At 39.1% G+C, this 24,298-nt stretch overlaps 2 protein-coding genes across 2 annotated transcripts; both read right to left on the bottom strand.

Moving 5' to 3' along the window:
• Positions 1-4,465: 4,465 nt before the first annotated feature.
• On the bottom strand, positions 4,466-7,888 carry LOC140887598 (putative lipid phosphate phosphatase 3, chloroplastic). The gene is made up of 9 exons (XM_073294946.1): positions 7,819-7,888; positions 6,496-7,594; positions 6,164-6,389; positions 5,970-6,057; positions 5,666-5,775; positions 5,469-5,559; positions 5,114-5,302; positions 4,917-4,976; positions 4,466-4,795 (listed from the first exon to the last, which is right to left on the bottom strand). The coding sequence occupies exons 3-9, from the start codon at positions 6,377-6,379 to the stop codon at positions 4,650-4,652; spliced, it is 900 nt and encodes a 299-aa protein (XP_073151047.1). The 5' UTR covers positions 6,380-6,389; positions 6,496-7,594; positions 7,819-7,888; the 3' UTR covers positions 4,466-4,649.
• Positions 7,889-9,101: 1,213 nt separating this feature from the next.
• On the bottom strand, positions 9,102-11,447 carry LOC140892534 (protein PLASTID MOVEMENT IMPAIRED 2-like). Its single transcript, XM_073301452.1, has 3 exons — positions 11,347-11,447; positions 11,132-11,244; positions 9,102-11,034 (listed from the first exon to the last, which is right to left on the bottom strand). Exons 1-3 carry the CDS (start codon positions 11,354-11,356, stop codon positions 9,280-9,282), a joined length of 1,878 nt encoding a protein of 625 aa, XP_073157553.1. The 5' UTR covers positions 11,357-11,447; the 3' UTR covers positions 9,102-9,279.
• Between the last annotated feature and the right edge of the window lie 12,851 nt (positions 11,448-24,298).

Genomic DNA, 24,298 nt, shown 5'->3' with positions numbered 1-24,298 from the left:
CTAACAATTGTACTTATGATCTTGGGCACACCACATTTTTTGAAAAAGAAAAAAAATTTGGTTTGTGATTCAACTCCATCCGGGTCATGGACGAGGAATTGGAATACTAATTAGCGAGTCCACGGCTAAGTACACAGACTAAATGGGGGTTGCTTTCCAAAAAACAATTTATTTTTGAAAAAAAAAAAGTAATAACAACTTCATCCGGGTTTCGGACAATGAATTGAAATCTTAATTACCTAGTCTGAAGCTAAGTATGCGGGTGCAATGTGGTTGATGCTTCATCCGGGCTATAGAGGAGGAGATTGAAACCCAAATCCTATCTCAAAGTTATAGCTAAGTTTGCGGGTAATTTATGGGGCTTAAGAAAGCTGAGTGCAAAATCCGGCGGTGCGTAATAATAAATCTCGAGGAAGGTGTGTTTGTTACAGGTATTTGGGAGGAATGGATGCATGAGAGTGATACTTGCACTGATGTGTTATTAGGTCGCTAAGTAGTCGCACAAACGGATTATTTCTAAGTTGCATGTAACTGGAATAAAATCGCACACACACACGTTCACGCTAAATCAAGGGTGTATTATGAATAGTTGAGGGTATTTTTGAGTTTGGACTACACTTAGACTTCATTGAGGCTATTATTTTCCCATGAACTTATCATACTTTTATGTTTTGTTTTGTGTTTGTTTCATCATTTGTCTTGCTCGAGGGCGAGAAAGATTTAAGTATGAGGGAGTTGATAAGTATGTTTTTGTGCATTATTTTGTGTTATTTTTATGTTTAGTTTGCATGCTTTTGTTATGTCTCATGAGAGTTTTTTGTTTCTTTTATTTTTATTTCATTCATGTGGTCTACATTTCACTTTCCCTGGTTTAAATGAAGGTACAATGAATAAATCAAGAATTTGGAGCAAGAAAATAGCCGCAAGAATGAATTACGGAGCAGCAATGGTCAAAAAATTATTTTTGATGCTAGTGAGATTCAAATCTGATTCAAGATTTTTGAAGTTGTTGTCCAAATTTTGCTCGATCCGACGGCTAGAACACGAGATATGAATTTTTCAAGAAAACTGCACGCTCGAAAGAAAAATCAGGCGCCCTTGAAACGGACCCCGTGCAAGTTTTGGAGAAAGGTCCGTGCATACTTTTCGTCAAAAAATTTGAGGCAGAGAGCACCCGGAGGTGGGAACGGACCTTAGTACAGGGTCCGTGCATGTAGCGGAAATTTCCATACGCAGCCGCAGAATTTTAGATTTTTTGGAAACAGTGGATTGAATGCGTTTTTATGCCTTTCTGGGCTCAAATTAGAGAATTATTTGAAGGCCTTTGAGGGAAGATATAAAAGGAATGACGGCCCAACTTTAGAAACATTTTTTCACGCAAGAATTGAAGGCGGCTAGGGTGGAGGATTGAAGGCTTGAAGAACGGCTCGTTTAGTTTCTTCTTTTCTTTCTCTTTTGGATTATTGAACTTGTTTATTGAATTATATTTTCGTTTTCTGATTAGTTCCTTTTCAACCAAGATCACGAGATTGGGTCGAATTTAATTTATGTTTGTGACGTGGTTTCATGTTTAAGATCTCCTGTTGGGGTAAGCTCGAGGGAATCAAATTGTTCCACCTCACGGAATACTTTTTCTGAGCTTCCAGAGTTAGCTCGGGAAGAAGTGGCCATGAAAGATATTACTTACTAGGGTGAGTTCAACAGCGAGCTCGGGAGAGGAAATTTGAAGAAGCACGGAAGCTTGGGAAAGGAAAGGAGGAGAGAAAGTCAGAAAACGAAAGCCAGAGAAAGTGAAAATGAAATTTTGACAGTGGGAGGCTATTTATAGAAAGCTCAGATCAAATCGGACCATTGAATTTGGACAGGTGTACGGCTCAGATCAGCTAGAATTCGAAAAGTTACCGTTACACGTGTTGATGTCATGTCTTCTCAGAGTGACAGTTGTGCCTATCCAAGCACCTCAGCTCGGCATTTGCTTAGGGTCATCTCAGAATAAAAACTTAACGAATTTCGAGTTTTTGACCTCAGTTCGACTTTTAAGGGAGGGACTTGTGATACCCGAAAGAGAAACTTAGCTCAGTTCATCGATGACCCTAAGCTCGAAGGTTTCTTCTTATTTAATCAGGATCGCCTAGGGAGCTCGGCCAAACTCCCTCGCCATATTTTTCAGGTCGGGTCGGGAGCTCGGATTCGGTAATTCAGGAGCTCAGCTCGGACTCGGGTCCAGCAGGAAGCTAGCTTAGCCGGTTGGCTCATCAACCTCAATAAGTTAGTTAAGGTGTTAGGATCAGTTGTTTATGTTGAGCTAGGGGGTTCAACAACAGCTCACTCTCTACTCTCCTTATTACTCCTTAAGGGGCAGCAGTATAGTGTCCTGGTGATGGCAGTTCAGCTCGGATAAAACGTACATATCAATGTCACCTTTGTCGGACAAGATTCGAGCGAGATCTCAGCCTAGATATTCGAGATTGTGATCTCGGGATTCTTGGGTTCTTGATAAGGAAGGTAAGCGCCGAATCCGGAGCCCTCTTCTATAAATACGAGGTTCATTTTCATTATTTGGATTCCAATTTTCACTTGAGTGCACACACCACTCACTATATTTCGCTATCCTAGCATCTGACTTGAGCGTCGGAGGGGATATGCCGGAACATCTTCCTTAACACTCTTGTTCGTGGTTTCAGGTCAGCAGCAGCTCATCATCCGTTGAAAAAGTTTTGTTAGCTCGGCTAGTTAGCTCATCCAAGGAGATCAATTAATTGAGGAATATCAAAACCCAAACACGATAAATAGATGTACAGAGTGTAGAATGACCATAATCTCATGAAGTTACCAAGAATATATTTGTATGATCTGCAAGGGACTTTGCTTTACATACAAATTACAAACATCTTCATATCAGTAAAATGAGAGACTTGAGACGTGTAAAGAAAATTATTCAGGTACTGTATAGTCTAATATCTATTTACACATTTCTTTAGCTCGTCACCTGATTGGTTTCTCGGTCGATGTGAGGCACCGAAAACAAACTTATGTTCCTGTTTTGAGCGTTTTAGGGCAATTTACCATTGAATCAAATGGTGACTAAGAGATATGACTTTTATCATTATTTAAAGTGATTAACCGTGTTTAAATTAGCATATGTTCGTCTGTATTCACATCATCATGCATTAAATTTTACATCAAGTTTTAAGGTTTTGCCAAATTGGTAAGTTTACTCTAAAATCTAAATTAATTTTCACTTGTCGTATGATCAATGTCTAATATGGCTTAATTAATACGCTAGTTACATGCCTAGCTAATTTTTTAAATCTCAAGTAAAAAATGTTAGATAAACACATCATGTGGTCAAAGATGCTTCGCTTAAAGTTTTTAAATCAAGATATATAATAAAAAGGATCGTTTACATTCATCTCTCCTGTATTTTATGTGTTTGACACTCACTAACTTTATTAAGTATAAAAAATTTATAATGAGGTACCACATAACAAAATGTTAGGTCCTGAAATTGGGCTTCAATCCGATTTCGTTTTCGTTTTTGTTTTGCTTTAGAGAAAATCACAGTCGTAATGCGATTTTCGTTTTTGCTTTTTAGAGAAAAACACAATCGATGTATGACAGGATGTTTGGCTGACTTCCATTTGCATACAAAAGTACAAGCGGAAACAGAAAAACCAAAAGAGGTTTGACCAAAATCTCGTCTAAAAGCCTGTGTTCGAAAACTCGGGCTAGGCGGCCGCCTAGCCCCTAGGCGCCGGGTGGCCGCACCAAAAACATGCTAATCGATCGGCCTAGGCGGGGCTAGGCGGAAATAGGGTAGGATTTTCAGATTTTTTTTTTAATTTGGGCTTTTAAATTCAAAACCCAAATTACAAAAAAAAAAATGAAATGTAATTTTTTTGTTGGGCTTAAGTTTTATAAGCCTTAAACTGACGTACGACAAGAAAATTGATTCGTTGGCTTGTCCTAGATCAAAATTCATCTTTCATTGTCTGTATGATTGAGTAACCAGAGCATCTCGCAAATTATAAGGCTGAAGAATCAAAGCGAATGAAGAAGCCCACATTTTGAGTGCCATATTTGAAGAAAAAATTGGTGTTTGCTATTTCTTCAAATGCTGAACTCATTTTAAATTTGATATTATTGTCTTGGAGTTATAATATTTCATTTATTAAGTTGAAACCATGGAATCCGCTTAGTGCCGCCTAGTCCCCGCCTAGGCGGCGCTGGTCTGGCGCCCGACTAGCGCCTAGCGAATTTTAGAACCATGCTAAAAGCTAAACAAAATAAATCACAACATTATGATTGATTTGTTGTATATAATTGAAAGCATCTTTGTCTAACATTAAGCAATTTTTATGTCATAAAATCACTCAGCTTTTATATTTCCATTTTCGATTTAATTAAGCACAAATAGTATTTCGAGAAAACTTATTGAGCATCCAAGCCAACAGTAGCCACAAAATTTAAAGCAAAAGCATCATACATTATTTCTGGAAGGCTGCTTTCAGTATCTGGCAATATTGCATCCAATAAATTGGAAATCCCATTTTCCAGCGATAAACATAGAATATGGACATGGACATGGACATGCACACATATACAAATACTCACATCTATTCCAACAATCTCACTTAGAAATCAATGAACTAACTTCTTCCTGCTTCAATATCTTCTTCCCTAGCTAAGCTAGAAGTTCTGGGCTCGGTTTCAATCTCGGTCGCAGAGGCCTGCTCATTGTTTGCATTAGCTTGCAAATCATCTAGTGCTTGAATATGCGTATATGCCTTCCAACCTGCAAGCGATCCAAGAAATGATAGAAGATTTGCATCATATATACTGATGATTTATGCATTAATTTTATAAAATAATGTCTTGAAACAACAGACGAGCTCTCAAAAAGGAGGAGAAGATACCATTGACATGATATGGAGGGGGGAAGAACTGCAGATAACAAAATATGGTCACTATGAAACCTGCAGCCAAAAATTTCTGTTAAAGGCATGAAGCTCAAAGTTGTTGTATATTATTTGGGGCGGGGGTGGATCCATGATTTGTCTCGGGGTGATATAATTGTTATGGGATTTGACACAGCAGGATATAATGGACGAACCTAGTAGACCTCCCGCAAACACATCTTGCCAGTGATGCCAATAGTCATCTACACGAGAAACACCTACTAGAGATGCAACAAGTAGAGGTAGAAGAACCAGACACAGTTTTGCAACGTGACCTCTTCGATCAAACGCCTTTATTTTCCCAGATAAATACAAGGATAAGAATCCCAGCCCAGAAAATGACCCTAAGTGATAAATTCCAAATCCCATAAATCGATGCATTACCACATTTTAGAGTAACTAGTTAAAAATCTTAGATAAAAGAATCACATCGGTGAAAAAAATTTAGAACTAGCAAAAGTATCTCATCTGAAAAACATGTAAAAGCATCTGAGAGATTATCCTCCTTACTAGAAGTATGTCCACTGGGAAAACTCTTATGCCCTTCCCTTATAACACTTTGATTGCCATGGCAAATGACATTTCCCCATCGATCATAAGCCTGAAAAAGTTATGAATGTTAATTTAGGCACAGAAGTGTACATCAATCAAAATTTAAAGTCTAACTAAAGACAAGTGTTCAAGAATCAATACTTAATAACACCTACATCCTTTCCATCTGGAAAACATCTCCAGAAGAAGTCAGGCCGTGGGCGTCCAACTGCATTTTTTATTGCATCAGTAAGGACCGCCGTTATGAGGATGGAAAATAGAAGGCCTGAACAAACAGAGAGCTGTTATTGAGTTCTTGAAATTCTCCAGTGCTCTAGTGGTTAACACATATATTAATAAGTAGCCAACCTATAATCCATTGCTCTAGAATACAGATAGAACGTTTTTTTTAGTTATAATGGATAAATGGGTGTGATTCAACATAGATGATATGCGGTATGATCTGGCCTCACCGTGTACCTAGAGTGGCATGATGAAGATCATACACGTCTCGTCGACGAAAATAGAAGAGCAGAAACACCACAATCGGCAACAGGATAGAATATATCTGGGAATACATAAGAAAATCAACTTACAAAAACTAACATATTGCTCTTTTCTAAGAGTTTATAAGTCGTGGCTACTCAGTTAATCTAGGAGGAATTTTAACGTACAGGTACAGACCATGTTGGCACAGTGTTGCTCTTCAAGGGGTACCTGAGATCAGACATCATATCCTCCCCAACGAATCGATAGAAAGGATTTATACATTTTAGAACAACCAAAATCACCCCGAGCAGTATCAGTATTAGCCAGTTGTGCATGTGTGTCTTTGCCACAATGATTCCATGAGACTTGAGAGTATGTGTTACAAGCTGGGTGTCCCTCATTTGATCACCCTGTAAAACAAAAATGAAATGCACTCGAGGAAACAAGGATGCAAATAGGTGGCTTTGTATTTTAAAAGAAAATTCGGATCTGAAAGCAATGAGATTTTCCAATTATCGTAAACGAAAATGACTGACATTGGTGAAGATATAACTCACTAAACCGGCCCAGGAAGTTTACATGCTACAGCCTAAAGCCATCTCATCAGTAAAACACAATGAAATGTCTAGTACTTAAAGCTTTAAAGTTTATGTTTTAGATTCAAAGGAAACTGGCAAGCACTAAACAACTGAACTTCAGGCATTATTTTGTTTTGTGTATAACAGAAATTTTTGATTCTATGTAATGTCCATGGGGCTTTTATACCAGAGAGATCCTAAATTGTAGCACAAGGAAATGGCGGTGTGAAAACCAATCACCAGTGTCTGCAGAAGTTTCAAGCAATTGAAATGGAGAATCTAAAATTAATCAACAAGAATATTCTTCAATTTGGCGGAAAATGAAATCTTAGCCACGAAAAATTGAAAAATAGTGAAATCTTCTCTATTTCACCAAACGAAATCCTTAATCTTCATCTCCGTAAATGGATACAAAATTCGTAAAAAATAGTCTTTCCATAACATTATATTGTAGTACTCCAAGCATCAAGGAAACTTCAGGACAATCCAGCAAGAATTAACATCTAGCCATAGCAAACTAAACCTTAGATGACAATTATTCAAGAAAGGAAGAAACAGCCCTTAAGCCCCTTGAGCAGGGCCAGACCACGAGCTTCTCAAATTGAAAAAACAAAAAAACAAAACAAAACATTGATATTTCGCTCATAATTTTCCCAAAAAGACAAATTTCATTCCTCAAAAATCATTGCGCCGATACTCCTACCTGCTTAAAGCCTTGCAAAGCAAAAAAAAAAAAAAAAAAAAAGAAGGAAATTTAATGATCTTGAATGCAAAATTATTGATTAAAACTAGACCCACACGATCATTTCTACCCGATGAAAAGATTATTATTTTTTTGTATGTATAGAATCTATGATTATCAAGTATCAACGACTGCGGGGACACATATCCATAAACTATATTTACAGAAAGGAAAGAGAACTTCCCCCGGGTCATACTCCACAGAAGAGGAAATCAGCCAAACGTACTCCAGTTTCACAAAATATTGCACGCCCAGTAAATTAGTAAAGAGATAAAAACGTAAAAGTGACGACAGACCTGGGACCAACGAAAACATATAAAACAACTCAAATTACGCTGCTTCATTATCAGAAAGCAAATACCAAAAAAAAAAAAAACCGGTGTCCGGCTGGGTCCACATATTATCCAACGCATCTGATCCCCACACACACATAAACAAGCAAAAAAGCAATGGAGACGCTCATGTACACTGTACAGCAACTGCACGTTAATCACACAAGAGAATTCGAATGCTTGGGTACCTTTTGAATCCTCAAGCCTTCGTTGTGATTTTGCGCGTAAAATGAGGGAACAGTAGGAAGTTTCCCTGTTTGTTTATACGATGATCGGTTTGAAATTTGGGAAAATAAATTATTTTAGGTTTAAATTTGTGTTTAAAAGTTGGAACTTACACAAAATAGAAAACTGGTCTCGTAAGCACACCCGGCCCCAATAGACACCTTGTAAACACTAGCGATGTTGTAAACTCCACCTATCCAACTATAGTGTTTCAGACATCAAATCTATTTTTTTTAAAATTTAAAAAAAAAAAAAAAAACTAGTATTCACATGCTCGTACCGTCCGTTTTATAATGAAAATGAAAAATAAAAATAAAATTTAATTTTAAAATTTTAAAAATACAAAAAAAAAACTTTTTCCTAAACAAATAGTCACAAAACTACAATAGATATAACGATTTTACAAAGTGAGTGAAATCTTTGTAAATAAAAAAAATATCAAAAAGCACAAAGTTAGTGTCGTTTTAATAAATAATAAAACATTTAACGGCTAAAAAAACCATATAAAATTACTAATTTATCTAATAATTTTGGTTTTATTGAAAATTAAGTTAGAATATAATGTTAATTTCAAATCAAGTTTCATCAATTAATTCAAAATTTGTTAATTAGATGATCTCTATTGTAATAATATAGTAAGATATTACAATTTGTGCACGTGCTATTTGTTTAGAACCTTTTCTTGAATAATGTTTGATTCATATTTTGTAACTAATGCAGAACTTCGTTGATGTTATATTAATGACTTGATACGATTTTTGTTATTTGAAGTATTTATCTTCATCGAACACAAATTTTTCCATGAGAGATAAAATTTTGTTTACATAACTTCGAAGTAGTGAATGAGATCGATCGATTCCAAACACATGGTGATATATCTATCACATACACTTTTTGTATACAAATAAAATATAATAATTAATACTCTTTTTTATAATACATTTTTATTTTCCAAATGATTATGAGTTAATTTTATGACATGTCACGTGTGATTCATTAAAATATTATTTTAAATATTAAATATATTATTGAAATGATCTGTCTTGGACATATTAAATAATGGCTGATGCTACATATATATGGAGAGTTACGCGTTACACTTGAAATTATATAAATATTCTTAATTTATTTTGGAAAAAAAATTCAAATAAAATGGAGGGATAATTTTGTAATTTCATGTGTCGTGTGTAACCCAATGTCTAACTCTGTATATGTAGCATTTCTCATAAATAATTAAGTGTTATAAGGTATCATACAAAAAAATTGACATGACCTACACTACAAAGCACATGTAATGGTGGTTTCTATTTCAGTGTAGATCATGTTTTTCTAATATTTACCCATTTAAATTCCTATACTAACAAACCAAAACCTGGAAAAAAAAAAATCCATGGAGTTCAAACAGGAACAATTTACATCCAGGACTATAATAAATTTCTCTGATCAGAACTCTTTCTGAAGAACTTGGCCAAATTCGGCAACACCTTTTTCTTCTTCCTCACTGCAAAAGGGGTCGATCTTGGAGTTGCCTGAAATGCCGGAGAAGAAGATCCTCTCGCCTTTCCTCGTTTTCCAGGTGCCATTTTGACACTCCTGTTAATGCCTCTGTTCGAAACCGAACGCGCCAACCTCACACTTCTGTTCACGTTCTTGCTCGGAATCGAGATCAACTCGGGCCTCAACTTTTTCGCCTGTATGCTCTGCCTCCAGTTTTCAAATTCATCGGCAATCACTTCATTTTCCTTGATTATTTGCTCAGTTTCATAAGCTTCCTGTTCTTCCTCCACTCTTTGCTTTCTTGCTTCTCTTTCCAGGAGTTGGATTTTTATCAGCATTTCCTTTTCACTTGCTTTCAGAGCTTCAATCCATGCCTGGGATGCCGCAATTTTCTTGTCAGCAATTTCCTTGGCTCCTGCTGCGTGTCCTGTCAGATATTCATATTCAACCTTCGAGATAGTGATCGTTGAGCTACGCTGAGATGTTGAAGCTCGACTTCTCAATGTATTTTCTATGAGTTCTTTTAGATTTTCCAGGGCTGTGGATTCTGATTCTTTAGCTGCTTCAAGTTCTTGCATTGAAAGTTGGAAATTTTCCTCCCATGAAACAATCTCAGTTTCGGTTCTCTGAATTTCTTCTTTGATAATTCTTGCTTCGTTTCGAATCCTATATAGTTCTTTTTTCGCTGATTCAGTCTCGGGTTTCAGCTGTTCGAGCTTCCGGATCAGATTTGACGAGATCGCTTTTGCTGTTTCTTCGGCTGCGGACGTTGATTCCAGCTCAGCTTTAGCTCTCAGAAGCTTTGATTTCAGATTCTGAACAACCATATTTACCTTCTCTTCTTTGTTTTTCGCGTGTGACGTTCCTTCTGCGACGTATCTACGTTCCTCCCGGATGATATCCATGGAAGTCATGAGCTGAAAGCTTTCTTCTTTAAGTGAAACCAGTGCCTTTTTGGCATCCTCCACTTCTTTGTTTGCAGAATCTAATAAACAAACAAGATCCGAGTTTTCGTCTTCTTCCAAATCGGAATCAACTCCATCTTTGGCTACATTCTTCTCTAATTCCTTCTCCATTTCCTTGTATATCTCGAGTTCACTTTCTAAGATACTAATGTCTAACAGTGACATAACCAGTTCTGTTTGCAGCCCTTTTGCATCGTCGATTTCTTGAATCACATCACGCAGTTTCTTTGAATTTTCCTCCATTTTGGCAACAAATATTTCCCCGTTCTCTCTTCTCCAATCTTGTATTTCTATCAACTCTTGAAGGGCCTCCATTTTAGCCAACTCCACAAGCACTTGCTCTTCATTTATCTCCTCAATCTGCCTATCAAGTTCTACCGATAAACTCGAGCAAGACTGTATTTTCAACATGGATTTGTGTTTTTCCTTCTTAGCCCTTCTCTTCTCTTCCACAACTGAACCCATATCCATCTTAAGCTTGTTCAGTTCTTCTTTAATCAATCTCAATTCTTCCACCACTTTATCGTACTGGGAACTTTCGGAGTCACTCGTTTTGATCTCATTGAGCTTCTGGAAGGCCCGAATATCAGCTTTTCTTCTCGAATTCGATTCTTCGATTCTCAGAGTTAGATCTTTCACTGTCTTTTTAGCAGCAAAAAGCTCCGACTCTGCCTCATCTGTAAATATCCTGGTCTCCCCCATCCATTCCCGCGACGCCTTTCCAAGTCACAATTCATACAATCAGAATCAAGAAATCAAACAAAGTAGTGCTTACAAATTCAAGAAAACACCAATGCGACGAAAATCAAGATACCTTGGAATGCTTTTCCTGGAATTTCTTAACAATCCGCTCCCCGGCGAAGGAACTAATGGCTGCTTTAACTGAGCCAATCTTGCTGTCATCCTGCAGCTTGAATCTGTCCATCACTTTTGCCATGGGAACATCGAAAGCTCACATTCAGTACCACAAATTGTGAAGCTTATTAACGACAAGAATATTAATGCAGCAGAAGAAATTTAATTTGAAACCTGAAGTCATGGACAGGAAACTAATGGCCTGGAATAATTTAATTTCCTGTGAAGTGGAATTGGTTTTGGGTTACAGATTCTCATTCCGCATGTTAAACAAGGAAATGGGATGGTAATTACAAAACTGGTGGAAGGGATAAAGTGGTGGCGATTGGCTGTAATTGGCTTCGTCAACAGAGCCATTGGATTCTTTTGTCCCTCGGTGGGACCAATCAAAGAAGCCGATGCTCTGTGTACATTTCACTCTGCGTTTTGTGAACACAAATTTGGCAAGTCTTTTGTAGAAGTGGATTTTATGAAAATGTTAAATTTTGTCAAATTTTTCTTAATCAAATATTATCAAATCATATACTCCCTCCATCTCATTACATTTTTTTTTTCATTCTTCTCAATTAATTATATCGTTTAGTTTTCATATTTAATGTTATATTGCTTACTATTTTTTCAATTCACTTTTATTGAATTAATATCATTAACTACTTTATACGTATATTTTATTCTATTAATGTAGTGACTCTTACCGAGATCATTCACTAAACAGAACTTAGGCATGCAATTAACTTAATAAAACAGTAATCAGAATTAAACTGCGGAAACCAGAAACAATAAACAATCCCAAGGAAAGGAATCTGTAAATACCCAAATAGTTATACAACCAAATCGAATGTTGTATCAACCCAATAACAATAGAATAAAAACCTAGGCGAAGCTCCAGCTGGCCAACCACTGCCTAGCTCCTCTTGGATCCACCCGCCTCATCCAATCGCAAACCTGCCCCATGGAAAAGGGTGTCCAGAAACACAGAGTACGAGACGTGAGCATAAAACGCTCAGCATGAGAGTATGAGTATACATGAATGCAAGTGAACCGCCTACTGACTAGAGGTCAAGAATAGATAACATAGACAGACCGGGCCCTGATATGTAGTACGCTGTACCGTCGCTTCAGGAGGTGGCTCACATACCAAAATACTAGTGGGTATGCCGGACCCAAGTCGATGGAAGTCCATCCACTAACAGGATAGGGTAGAACCCTACTAACAGACATCTCAAAGGAGATAGTACAAGATGCAAATGTATGCAGCATATAATCATGGCATATAAATCATGCAGTCACATAATACATGCATACTCTGTCAGGACATCTCGAACAGTACTTTCGTACCTCAAATACTAGGCAAGTGCTATCAGCTCTAGGTCCACACCTAAGATCCGCACTACACTGCCACATGATACTAATATCATTGTAGTGCTCTAAAAGCCTTAACTAAGCTATTGCATACTCTTAAATATTTTTAGAAAGCAAAAGTTATACCTTCGTCCGTCGTTAGCCCTTTGTTGTCGCTTGCCTCAAAACTAGGTCACAGCTCCGCTACGACGCTTGGATCGCTATGCCACTTCCGGATTCCCAACGGAACGCCTAGAATTTCCTAGATTTGAGCTAGAAGACTAAGGAATCGAGAGAGAAGAGGTGAATGGTGTGCTTTGAAATGAATCTCGGCACCTCTATATAGACAACGAACGGAACGTCCGTTCCTCATCGTTGCGTCCGTTCCGCCTGACGAACATTGCTTCCGTTCACCATCGTTGTTTCCGATGCTTCCAGTGTCCCATCAAGTACGTAAGCAATGACGCATTTCTGATGGCACGAACGTTGCGTCCGATCCCCGGACGTTGCGTCCGTTCCACCTGACCCTCCGGACCACTTCTGTTCATTTTGGGTCCATTAACGGGCTCTGTTAATCCAATTGAAATCCCTTAATCATATTAATTGGATTAACTAGCAATTACTCACTAAAACTGGGTTCGGGCTACTACATTCTCCTACACTTAAGATATTTCGTCATCGAAATCAGATCGTAAGTATTGAATGTAAAACAAGATGCAGAAACATTCTTTATTCAAGTCAAACGTTTACAGAGTTTACAACTGAATACAACTCGAAAAGGAAATCAAAATAACTCAGGATGTTCTGCACGCATCCTGTTCTCAAGCTCCCAAGTAACTTCTTCAGTGCCTCGGCGCTGCCACTGAACTAAAACTAGAGGAATGACTTTGTTCCGCAAGACCTTATCCTTATGATCCACGATACGAATAGGTCTCTCAACATTGGTCAAATCCTTATCTACCTGAACCTCAGACTGCTGCAGAATATGAGACGGATCTGCCACATACCGTCGCAACAGAGATACGTGGAACACGTCGTGAATACTGGATAGATACGGTGGCAAAGCCAGACGATAAGCCAAATCGCCAATGCTCTCTAAGATCTCAAACGGACCGATAAACCTGGGAGACAACTTGCCCTTGAGTCCAAATCTGAGAATCCTGCGGAAAGGTGATACTCTCAGAAACACTCTCTCCCCAACATCAAACTGCAGAGGCCTACGCTTAGTATTAGCGTATCTGGCCTGAAGATCCTGTGCAATCTTAATTCGTTTCTTGATCTGATCAACAACATCTGCTGCCTGCTGGATAAACTCCAGTCCCTCAGCCTGTCTCTCCCCCACTTCTTCCCAGAAGAGTGGAGTATGACAACGTCGCCCGTACAATGCCTCAAAAGGTGCCATCCCAATGCTAGTATGATAGCTGTTGTTGTACGCGAACTCGATCAATGGCAAATGATCCTGCCAGGCTGTACCAAAGTCCATAGTGCAAGCTCGAAGCATATCATCCAAGGTACGGATAGTGCGCTCTGACTGACCATCTGTCTCCGGATGATAAGCATTACTCAAACTGAGAGTAGTGCCCATCGCACGCTGAACACTCCCCCAGAACCTAGAAGTAAACCTGGGGTTTCGATCGCTGACAATGCTCACAGGCACTCCATGAAGTCGAACAATCTCCTGAATGTACAATCACGCCATGCGATCTACAGAGTACTCTCGGCTATAGGCAATGAAATGCGCTGACTTGGTGAGTCGGTCCACCATAACCCAGATAGCATCACAATTCCTCGAGAATACCGGAAAATGGGTCACAAAATCCATCGTGATAAGCTCCCATTTCCACTCAGAAATAAGCAGACTGTGGAGCAAACCTCCAGGTCGTCGGTGCTTCGCCTTGACCTGCTGACACACCAAACATCTCGAAACAAACTGATAAACACTGCGTTTCATTCTTTTCCACCAAAACCGAGTACGTAGATCCTTGTACATCTTGTTGCTCCCCGGATAAATGCTCAACTTAGTGCGATGTGCCTGAGACAAAATTTCCTCTCGCAACTCTACATCCTCCGGAATTACAAGCCTACCAGACAAACACAGAAAACCATCTGACTGATAGTGAAATCCAGATGTGCTATCCTCGTTAGCTAGACGAGCCAAACACTGGTTCTTTGAGTCAGACATCTGAGCATCCCGAATCCGCGAATACAAAGCTGGCTCAGATAATATCGCAAACATCTGGATACTCTGCATAACTTTCTTGTGCTTGAAGGTATACCCTGAAGAACAACAATCACCGATCGCACTAGACATAGAACAAGTCTGAAGTACAGATAGTCGCACCTTGCGACTCAAGGCATTAGCAGTGAGATTAGCAGCTCCCGGATGATACTTAATCTCGCAATCATAGTCCTTAAGCAAATCCATCCAACGTCTCTGTCTCATGTTCAACTCCGCCTGAGTGAACAAATACTTGAGACTCTTGTGGTCGGTAAAGATCTCAAATTTCTCGTCATACAGATAATGATGTCATATCTTCAAAGCGAACATAATGGCTGCCAACTCCAAATCATGCACTGGGTAATTGCCTTCGTGCAACTTCAACTGTCTAAAAGCGTATGCGATCACATGCCCATTCTGAGTCAGGACACAATCCAACCCCTGAAGAGAAGCATCTGTGTAAACCACGTACCCTCCAGATCCTGACGGTAATGCCAACACCGGCGCAGAAGTCAACCATCGTCGAAGCTCAAAAAAATTCTCCTCACACTCTGAGGACCAGTCGAAATCAACACCCTTGCGGGTAAGCTGCAACAACGGTCGAGCTAGCTGAGAGAAGTTCAGAATGAAGCGACGATAATATCCTGCTAGACTCAGAAAACTACGAATCTCAGCAACCGTCGTCGGACGCAACCAATTAAGCACAGCCTCAATCTTGCTCGGATAAACAGAAATCCCCTCCCTGGATATGATATGGCAAAGAAAGACCACTCGATCCATCCAGAACTCACACTTGCTCAGTTTGGCGTACAACTGTTCATCTCGAAGAGTCTGCAGTACCAACCGCAAGTGAGAAACATGCTCGTCCGCATTACGCGAATACACCAGGATGTCGTTAATGAAGACCACGACAAACTTGTCCAAAAACTCCCTAAAGACACGGTTCATCAGATCCATAAATATAGCCGGCGCGTTAGTTAATCCAAATGGCATCACTAGAAACTCGTAATGCCCATAGCGAGTACGGAATGCAGTTTTGGCTATGTCCTGATCTCGGACTCTCATCTGATGATACCCAGATCTCAAGTAAATCTTGGAGTAAACCGAAGTACCCTGCAGCTGATCAAACAAGTCATCAATACGAGGCAAAGGATACTTGTTCTTCACAGTAACTCGGTTCAGCTGCCGATAGTCAATGTACAACCGCATAGACCCATCCTTCTTCTTTAGAAAAAGAACAGGAGCTCCCCAAGGAGATACACTAGGATGAATGTACCCCTTGTCCAAAAGATCCTGTAACTGATTTTTAAACTCTCGCATCTCTGACGGATCCAGACGATACGGTACTCGAGAAATAGGCGAAGTACCCGGCATTAACTCTATGCCAAACTCAACTTCCCTAGCAGGAGGAAACCCCAGAATCTCATCTGGAAATTGAAAGAGTGGGTGCCCGGTGAGCCAACTTGTGGCTAAGGGCTTTGATGACTCTTTGTATAAACAATCTTTTGTTTAATATAATTTACACTTTTATTAATGGCAATGACTTTATCTTTCTTCATATTGTTATATTGTGATATACTATTGTTGTTTTGATAAAGACCTTGAATATACTATAGTGTATGTAAGATGTGGTAGTGCATGGGGATGACTATCATGAAACACATCTTATAGTCACTGTATATTCTAAACAGTTCCTAGTCGATTGAGCCGTCTGTTAATAAGGATAAGGATCGCTTGAGATTGAGACTAGCATTTGCGATGCCGAGTACCACGTTTCATTGGTATGGAACATAGAGATGTTCAAAGCATGCAAATGGATATTCATACGATGAATGATCGAACTACCCTATCCGAACTTTCCAAGTGGTTATCACTTATTGAGTGGATAAAGTCCGCGGTTTTGGTTGTACACCATTAGTCCTTACTACTTGAAACATCATTGAGACTCTATATGCTAGTACTGTGCTTTGACTCATTTACCGACTCTATTGGGGTCATCAGGTGTCGAGATTGGGTACAGTTACGACACATATAGGAGTCGATACTTTGTTGTCAAGGATTCACCACATACTTGCTAGTGTGGATATCCTATGCAATCTGAGGAGATATTAGTGCGACGAATCTCTGGCCAGAGTACATGATGTGTTTTAAGAAATGGTTTCTTAGTAGCACATGCGATGTCACTATTTGATCTTCAAGATTTATTGCATAGTTATCAAATCTCGAACGACTCTCGATTTACCAATGGTTGTTGATTCGATCGGGATATATGGATGAAGGGACCGTACTGTACGCTAACCAAAATCTATTGGTTCTTGCAGGCACTATCAGTGATACCTAGGGAATCATGGGGCGATGTTGCTAGGCGCTCTTACCATGATTCGATGGGCAAGTCGGAAATTGTTGTTCCGAGTCACAAGGAGTTGTGAGCCCACGGCTAGCTGTATCCCTGAACTATTGAGGGTCACACAGAGTAATGGATTTTTAATCCCCGTTGAGATAGTTAAATTTAAAGAGTTAAATTTAATGAACAAAGAAGTGGGACTTCTTATTTAAGAGTAGAGGAGTAAGATTTCCTAAAATGACATAGGGATGGACATTTTTGGAAATTACTGAATACGGATTCAGAAAATTTATCTTGACTTTAAAAGATGCAAAAATGGTTTCTGTGCACATTGATGAAATTGGTTTATCAATCTGAGTCACGATGAATTTTATATTAATTTCTGAACATGCGGGCTTTGCTTGTCAGGCTTGAACTTATGACTAATGGGCCCTAAGCTGTAAGCAGCCCACATTATAAATAAGTTATTGCAGTACAGAAATTAAAACAACAGAGGTCACAATTTTCGAAAACCCTAGTTTTTCTCTCTAAAAGTGGCCGCCCCCCTCCCCTCTGCTCGGGAAAAATCTAGCCTGTGAATTTTGAATTTTCAGTCTGGTTTAACGGATCAAATTCGTTAATTATCTTCGTAGAAACTTCTGATAGATTTTCTAGTGCAATCTATCAGAGGGATTAAATCTCTGTTCGTGGACCTGATTGAAGAACAGTTCGTCCATCAGTTCCTGGGATATACAACAAGAGCAGAGCAATCTGTTGGTGTCCATAATCTCGATTCGAGATTGGAGGTAAAAATTTATAATTATTATTTAATTTTTACACACACAATTTAATCGTAAAGTTTTGATACCCATTATGGAATCGTTCCATATAAAATTTTTAAACTTCCGCTGCACCGGGTATCAATTTTGATTGATCTGATCGCCGTTCTCCAACAGTGGTATCAGAGACAGGTTGCTCAGATCAAGCGATTAAATTAATCGATTGTACAAAAAAATTTTAAGCCTCGGTTTTTGAAACAAAATAAATTTTTTTTTAAAAAAATAAAATTTTTCGGGCAAAACACGGGCAGCGATTGGATCGCTGCCCGGGGGGCAGCGAGGGTCGCTGCCCAGCGCAGCGCTAGGCGCTGCGCAGGGCGGCGCACGGCGCTGCCCAGGGCAGCAATCGTCGCTGCCCTAGGGGCAGCGACGGGCTGCCCGGCCCGAGCCCCTTTGGGGCGCGGGCAGCCCGGGAGCGTCCCGGGCGGCCCGGGAAAATTAATTTTTATTTTTTTAAATTAAAATTTTAATATGTTAAAATTCTATTTTTGGTCCGATCGAAAATTGTTTTTGATTGGTCCACGAGGCGTCGGATCGAATTGTTCGAGTCCGAAAAGTTTAAAATTGATTTTTGGATAAATTTGAATTTTTGGAAAATTTATAGATTTTATCCGTTAAATCAGATTTTATGAAATTAATTATTTTTGGTACAATTGATGATAAGATATGATCTTATGGAAATATTGAGTAAAATATGATTTTATGTATAAAATTGGATTTTATATGTAAAATATGATTTTATTTGATAAAAAGATAAATATGGTTTTGTATGTAAAATAAGATTTTATATATGGAATATGATTTTATCCTTTTAATTTAAATTGCCATTGCATGTTATCCAATAAATTAATTTTGAATTAAATATTATTGGATAAGGATGATCGATTGCCATGACCAATTTTGTAGGTGTATGTTAGAAATTTACATTTGTTTTTATTGTTGTTGGATTTATTAATGGGCCTGGTTTATGGCCCAATATGAATTGTCATATGTAATAAAAGTGGGCCTGGTTTATGGCCCGTTCCCACCCCTTAAAATGTATTCCCTACTTGTCATAGTTATTTATTGTAAATACATTAGACTTAGTGGGAGATGAAGATTTGAAGACGGAGGTGGGCCCAGCAGACAATAAAGACTGAAAAAATGTAAATTGGAAGCTCAATGTAATAGGATTGCATTGCATACCTGCATATTACCTAGGATTGGACTTAGACTCGTGATTGGCAACCACGGGTCAATTAGAAATGGAATCGATCATCCTATATAATATATGATATTATCGTTGTATGCATGTTTTAGACAAAATTGTATGAATCCCGCAAGCATACAAATTTTAAAATGATGAGACAAATTTTCAAAATTAAAATCCCTCATTTTAAATATGATTTAAAATTGATATCAAGATAAATAAAGGAAATTTAAATATTGTTTAAATGTTCCTACCTTCTATCAACGATCAATGTATGAGATGCTACCCGCGGATACGGTCCGGCTCATATTATTGGGGGGGCCCGTTCGTCGGAAAGCTGTACATTGGATCGACACATGTTGTAAGTTGGGTGGAACTCCCATGGGATCGGCTCATATTATTGGGGGATCCACATGGCGACCGTCCATCACAACTTAATATTGATGGGTCATCTTGACATGTCACAATAAACGACGTCATATTATTGGGCCCTTATTGGACATGAGGTAAAAACGTGGAGGTTGCTTTGGAAGCAATTGGGCTCTACCTTTTGAAAATTATGGTTGGCTGATATTATTCGGGACCATAGTTTGTCAATTGGACTCCATGTTCCCACTAAGGAAAATAGTTTCCCGTTTTCACTAGAGGGTAGTGAAATCGTTAAAATAGTGGGAGTGAGATTCATAAAATAAATTTCGCCTATTTTATGTCTTAGTAAATTAATTAAACAATCACTGATAGTTGTCTGTTTCTTTTCAGTATTTCATAAAGATGAATTCGCGTAATCCACTATTCTCTATTCTCGAACAAAATAAACTGACTGGCGCAAACTATACGGAATGGTTCCGTAAGTTGAAGATTGTCTTAACCTCGGAGAAGATGCTCTAAGTGTTAGAAAAATCTCCTCCGAAGGAAGCACCAGCTGATGTAAGTCCGGAAGAGTTGGCCAAACTTGATACATGGTGGGACCATGATATCAAGGCCAAATGCTATATGCAAGCCTCGATGTCTGATGAACTCCAGAGGCGATTTGAGGATACCGTGAATGCTACTGACATTCACGTACAACTCAAGGAACTTTTTGGGGCTCAATCGAGAGCTGAAAGGTTCGCTACTGTAAAAGAGCTAATGACGTGTCGCATGCGTGAAGGGACTTCGGTCCGTTATCATGGGGTACGAGTGATTTGGCTCATACAGAAGTTGGTAACGCTTGATTTGGTGTTGGAGCATGAACTCAACGTGGACTTATTACTTCTATCTCTTCCTTCTTCATTTGACGGATTTGTGGTGAATTTCAATATGAACAAGATAGAGGCCTCCCTTGAAGAGATGGTCAATATGCTTGTAACATATGAATCCACTTTAAAGAAGGATAAACCGGCTTTCTTGGTGGGCTCCTCTTCTTCTGCTAAGAAGGGGCCAAGTACAAAGGGTAAGAAACGTTCTGCCCCACCCAAGAAAACCGGACCCGAGAAGAAGTACAAGACAAAGGCTTCAAACATGGAAAAATCCAAGGATGTTTGCCATCACTGCAAGAAACCCGGTCATTGGAAACGTAACTGCAAGGAATATCTAGAGCAGTTGCGAACTACGAAGGGTATGTTCTATATTGAAATAAATGTTTCACTTAATACTACTTCTTGGGTATTGGATACCGGATGTGGATCTCACATTTGCAATGATTTGCAGGTGATGACAAGAAGTCGCAAGCTTAGAATGGGTGAGACCCAGCTGAGGCTCGGAAATGGTTCCAGAGTTGAAGCTAAAGTTGTGGGAGATGTTTATTTAATTTTGCAGAACGGTTTTAAGTTACTTTTTAGAGATGTTTTATTTGTTCCAGATTTGATTAAAAACATTATTTCTGTTTCTATGCTTGATAGAGATGGTTATTCTTGCAATTTTGTGAATGGGATTTGCAATATTTACAAGAATGAATGTTTGATTGGAAATGGACAACTTGAAAACGATCTATATAACTTAAAATTAAAAGACGTTCCAATAAATTATGTTGATAAACCGGTAACAACAAACAAAAGGAAAATCGATAGTCAAAACCCGGCAAACCTTTGGCATGCTAGGCTAGGTCATATTTCCTCAAGGAGGATGAACAAGCTAGTGGGAGAGGGCATGTTTGATATGTCTGATATTAACTCTCTATCTACTTGTGAATCCTGCCTGAAAGGAAAAATGACTAAATCTCCTTTTATGGGGAAACCTGAGCGTAGTCAAAATCTGTTGGATTTGATCTATACAGATGTTTGTGGTCCATTTAGAATTGGTACTCAATTTGGCCACACCTACTTCATTACCTTTACTGATGATTATTCTAGGTATGAGTATTTATATTTAATGAAATATAAGTCTGAAGCATTTGAAAAGTTCAAAGAATTCAAGGCTGAAGTAGAAAACAAGCTAGGTAAAAGTATTAAAGCACTTCGATCGGATCGAGGTGGAGAATACTTAAGTACCGAGTTTTTGGACTATCTGAAAGAGAATGGGATTCTCTCTCAGTGGACTCCTCCTATGACACCTCAGCTGAATGGTGTATCGGAGCGTCGTAATCGAACTTTGTTGGACATGGTTCGATCCATGATGAGCTTCACTGAGCTTCCACCTTCGTTTTGGGGCTATGCGCTTGAAACGGCGGTATTGTTGTTGAACAACGTCCACACCAAAGCAGTGGACAAAACACCATACGAGTTATGGAATGGCAAAGCTCCTAAGTATTCGTACTTGAGGATTTGGGGATGTCCTGCTTACGTGAAGCAGACAGTGGGAGATAAGTTGGATAGTCGATCCACCTTATGTTATTTTGTAGGGTATCCAAAGAATTCAATCGGATATTATTTCTATCATCCTGCTGAAACAAAGGTGTTTGTTTCAAGGAATGCCACCTTCTTGGAGAAGGAGTTCTTATTGGATAAGAAAGGCGAGATGATGGAACTCGAAGAAATTCGAGAAGAACCCGAAATACAAAATAATGATCCTACACCTCAGGAATCATTGATAGACACGCCTATACCTAGAAGATCCGAGAGGACTTCTAGACCTCCTATTCGATATGGTCTTCTTCTTGAAGGGGATCAAGATGAACCCGATGTTGGATGTGATCCAAAAAACTTCAAGGAAGCAATTTCTGATGCAGATTCAAATTTATGGCTTGAAGCTATGCAGTCGGAAATAGATTCGATGCATACAAACCAAGTTTGGTCTTTGGTAGATCCTCCCGATGGAATTGTTCCAATAGGGTGTAAATGGATCTACAAGAGAAAGCTTGGGCCTGATGGTAAGGTATTGACCTACAAGGCGCGATTGGTGGCGAAAGGTTATACTCAAAGACAAGGAGTTGACTATGATGAAACCTTTTCACCAGTTGCAATGTTCAAGTCCATAAGAATCCTTATTGCCATAGCTGCTTGGTATGACTATGAGATATGGCAAATGGATGTGAAGACTTCATTTCTTAATGGAAACATTAAGGAAGAGATCTATATGATGCAGCCTGAGGGATACACATCCATGGGAAGCAAGCATAAGGTATGCAAGCTTCAGAGATCAATCTATGGTCTCAAACAAGCATCAAGAAGTTGGAACCAGAAATTTGATGAAACAATAAAAAATTTTGGTTTCATCAAGAACCCGGAGGAACCGTGCGTGTACAAGAAAGTAGTTAAGGATGCTGTGACATTCTTAGTACTTTATGTTGATGACATCCTACTCATTGGGAATGACGTAGGGATGTTGCAGTCAACAAAGATATGGTTATCAAGTAGATTCTCGATGAAGGATTTGGGTGAGACATCCTATATTCTAGGGATACAGATCTATAGAGATAGATCTAAGAGAATGATAGGACTCACTCAAGCAACCTACATCGACACCATATTGAAACGGTTTTCAATGGATGGGTCCAAGAGAGGACATCTACCCATGTGTCATGGAGTTTCTCTATCCAAGTCTATGTGTCCCAAGACTGATGAAGAGATAGAGAAAATGACACATGTACCATATACGTCAGCCATAGGTAGTATCATGTATGGGATGATATCTACCAGACCGGATGTAGCATTTGCTCTGAGTGTCACTAGCAGATATCAAGCTAATCCCGTTCAAATGCATTGGAAAGCCGTGAAGGACATTCTTAAATACTTACGAAGGACTAAGAATATGTTCATGGTATATGGAGGAAGAGAACTGAAATTGGAAGGCTATACCGACTCTAGCTTCTAAAGTGACGTGGATGACTCGAAGTCAACCTCTAGATTTGTGTTCATGCTCAATGGCGGTACTGTCTCTTGGAAGAGTTCCAAGCAGGACACCACAGCGGATTCCACCACTGAGGCAGAATACATTGCAGCATCAGCTGCTGCTAAAGAGGCCGTTTGGATGAGGAATTTCGTCCAAGAGTTGGACGTTATTCCGGAAATTGTTGGTTCAGTCCTGGTGTACTGTGACAACACGGGTGCCGTTGCTCAGGCAAAGGAACCAAGGTCTCATCAAAGATCCAAACACGTACTGAGGAAATACCACATCATCCGGGAGATCGTGGAAAGAGGAGACATCACTGTCGAAAGAGTTGCCTCTGTAGACAATATCGCTGATCCACTTACTAAGCCCTTGCCAGGACCATTATTTGACAAACATCGCGAAGCAATGGGTCTACGTAGTATGACTAGTTGGCTTTAGGGCAAGTGGGAGATTGAAAGAGTGGGTGCCCGGTAAGCCAACTTGTGGCTAAGGGCTTTGATGACTCTTTGTATAAACAATCTTTTGTTTAATATAATTTACACTTTTATTAATGGCAATGACTTTATCTTTATTCATATTGTTATATTGTGATATACTATTGTTGTTTTGATAAAGACCTTGAATATACTATAGTATATGTAAGATGTGGTAGTGCATGGGGATGACTATCATGAAACACATCTTATAGTCACTGTATATTCTAAACAGTTCCTAGTCGATTGAGCCGTCCGTTAATAAGGATAAGGATCGCTTGAGATTGAGACTAGCATTTGCGATGCCGAGTACCACGTTTCATTGGTATGGAACATAGAGATGTTCAAAGCATGCAAATGGATATTCATACGATGAATGATCGAACTACCCTATCCGGACTTTCCAAGTGGTTATCACTTATCGAGTGGATAAAGTCCGCGGTTTTGGTTGTACACCATTAGTCCTTACTACTTGAAACATCATTGAGACTCTAT

This window comes from Henckelia pumila, chromosome 3 (assembly GCF_033568475.1).
Source record: "Henckelia pumila isolate YLH828 chromosome 3, ASM3356847v2, whole genome shotgun sequence".
Classification (NCBI taxonomy): domain Eukaryota; kingdom Viridiplantae; phylum Streptophyta; class Magnoliopsida; order Lamiales; family Gesneriaceae; genus Henckelia; species Henckelia pumila.
The sequence above is the reverse complement of the archived record's forward strand: the minus strand, read 5'-3'. Positions and strand labels throughout refer to the sequence as shown.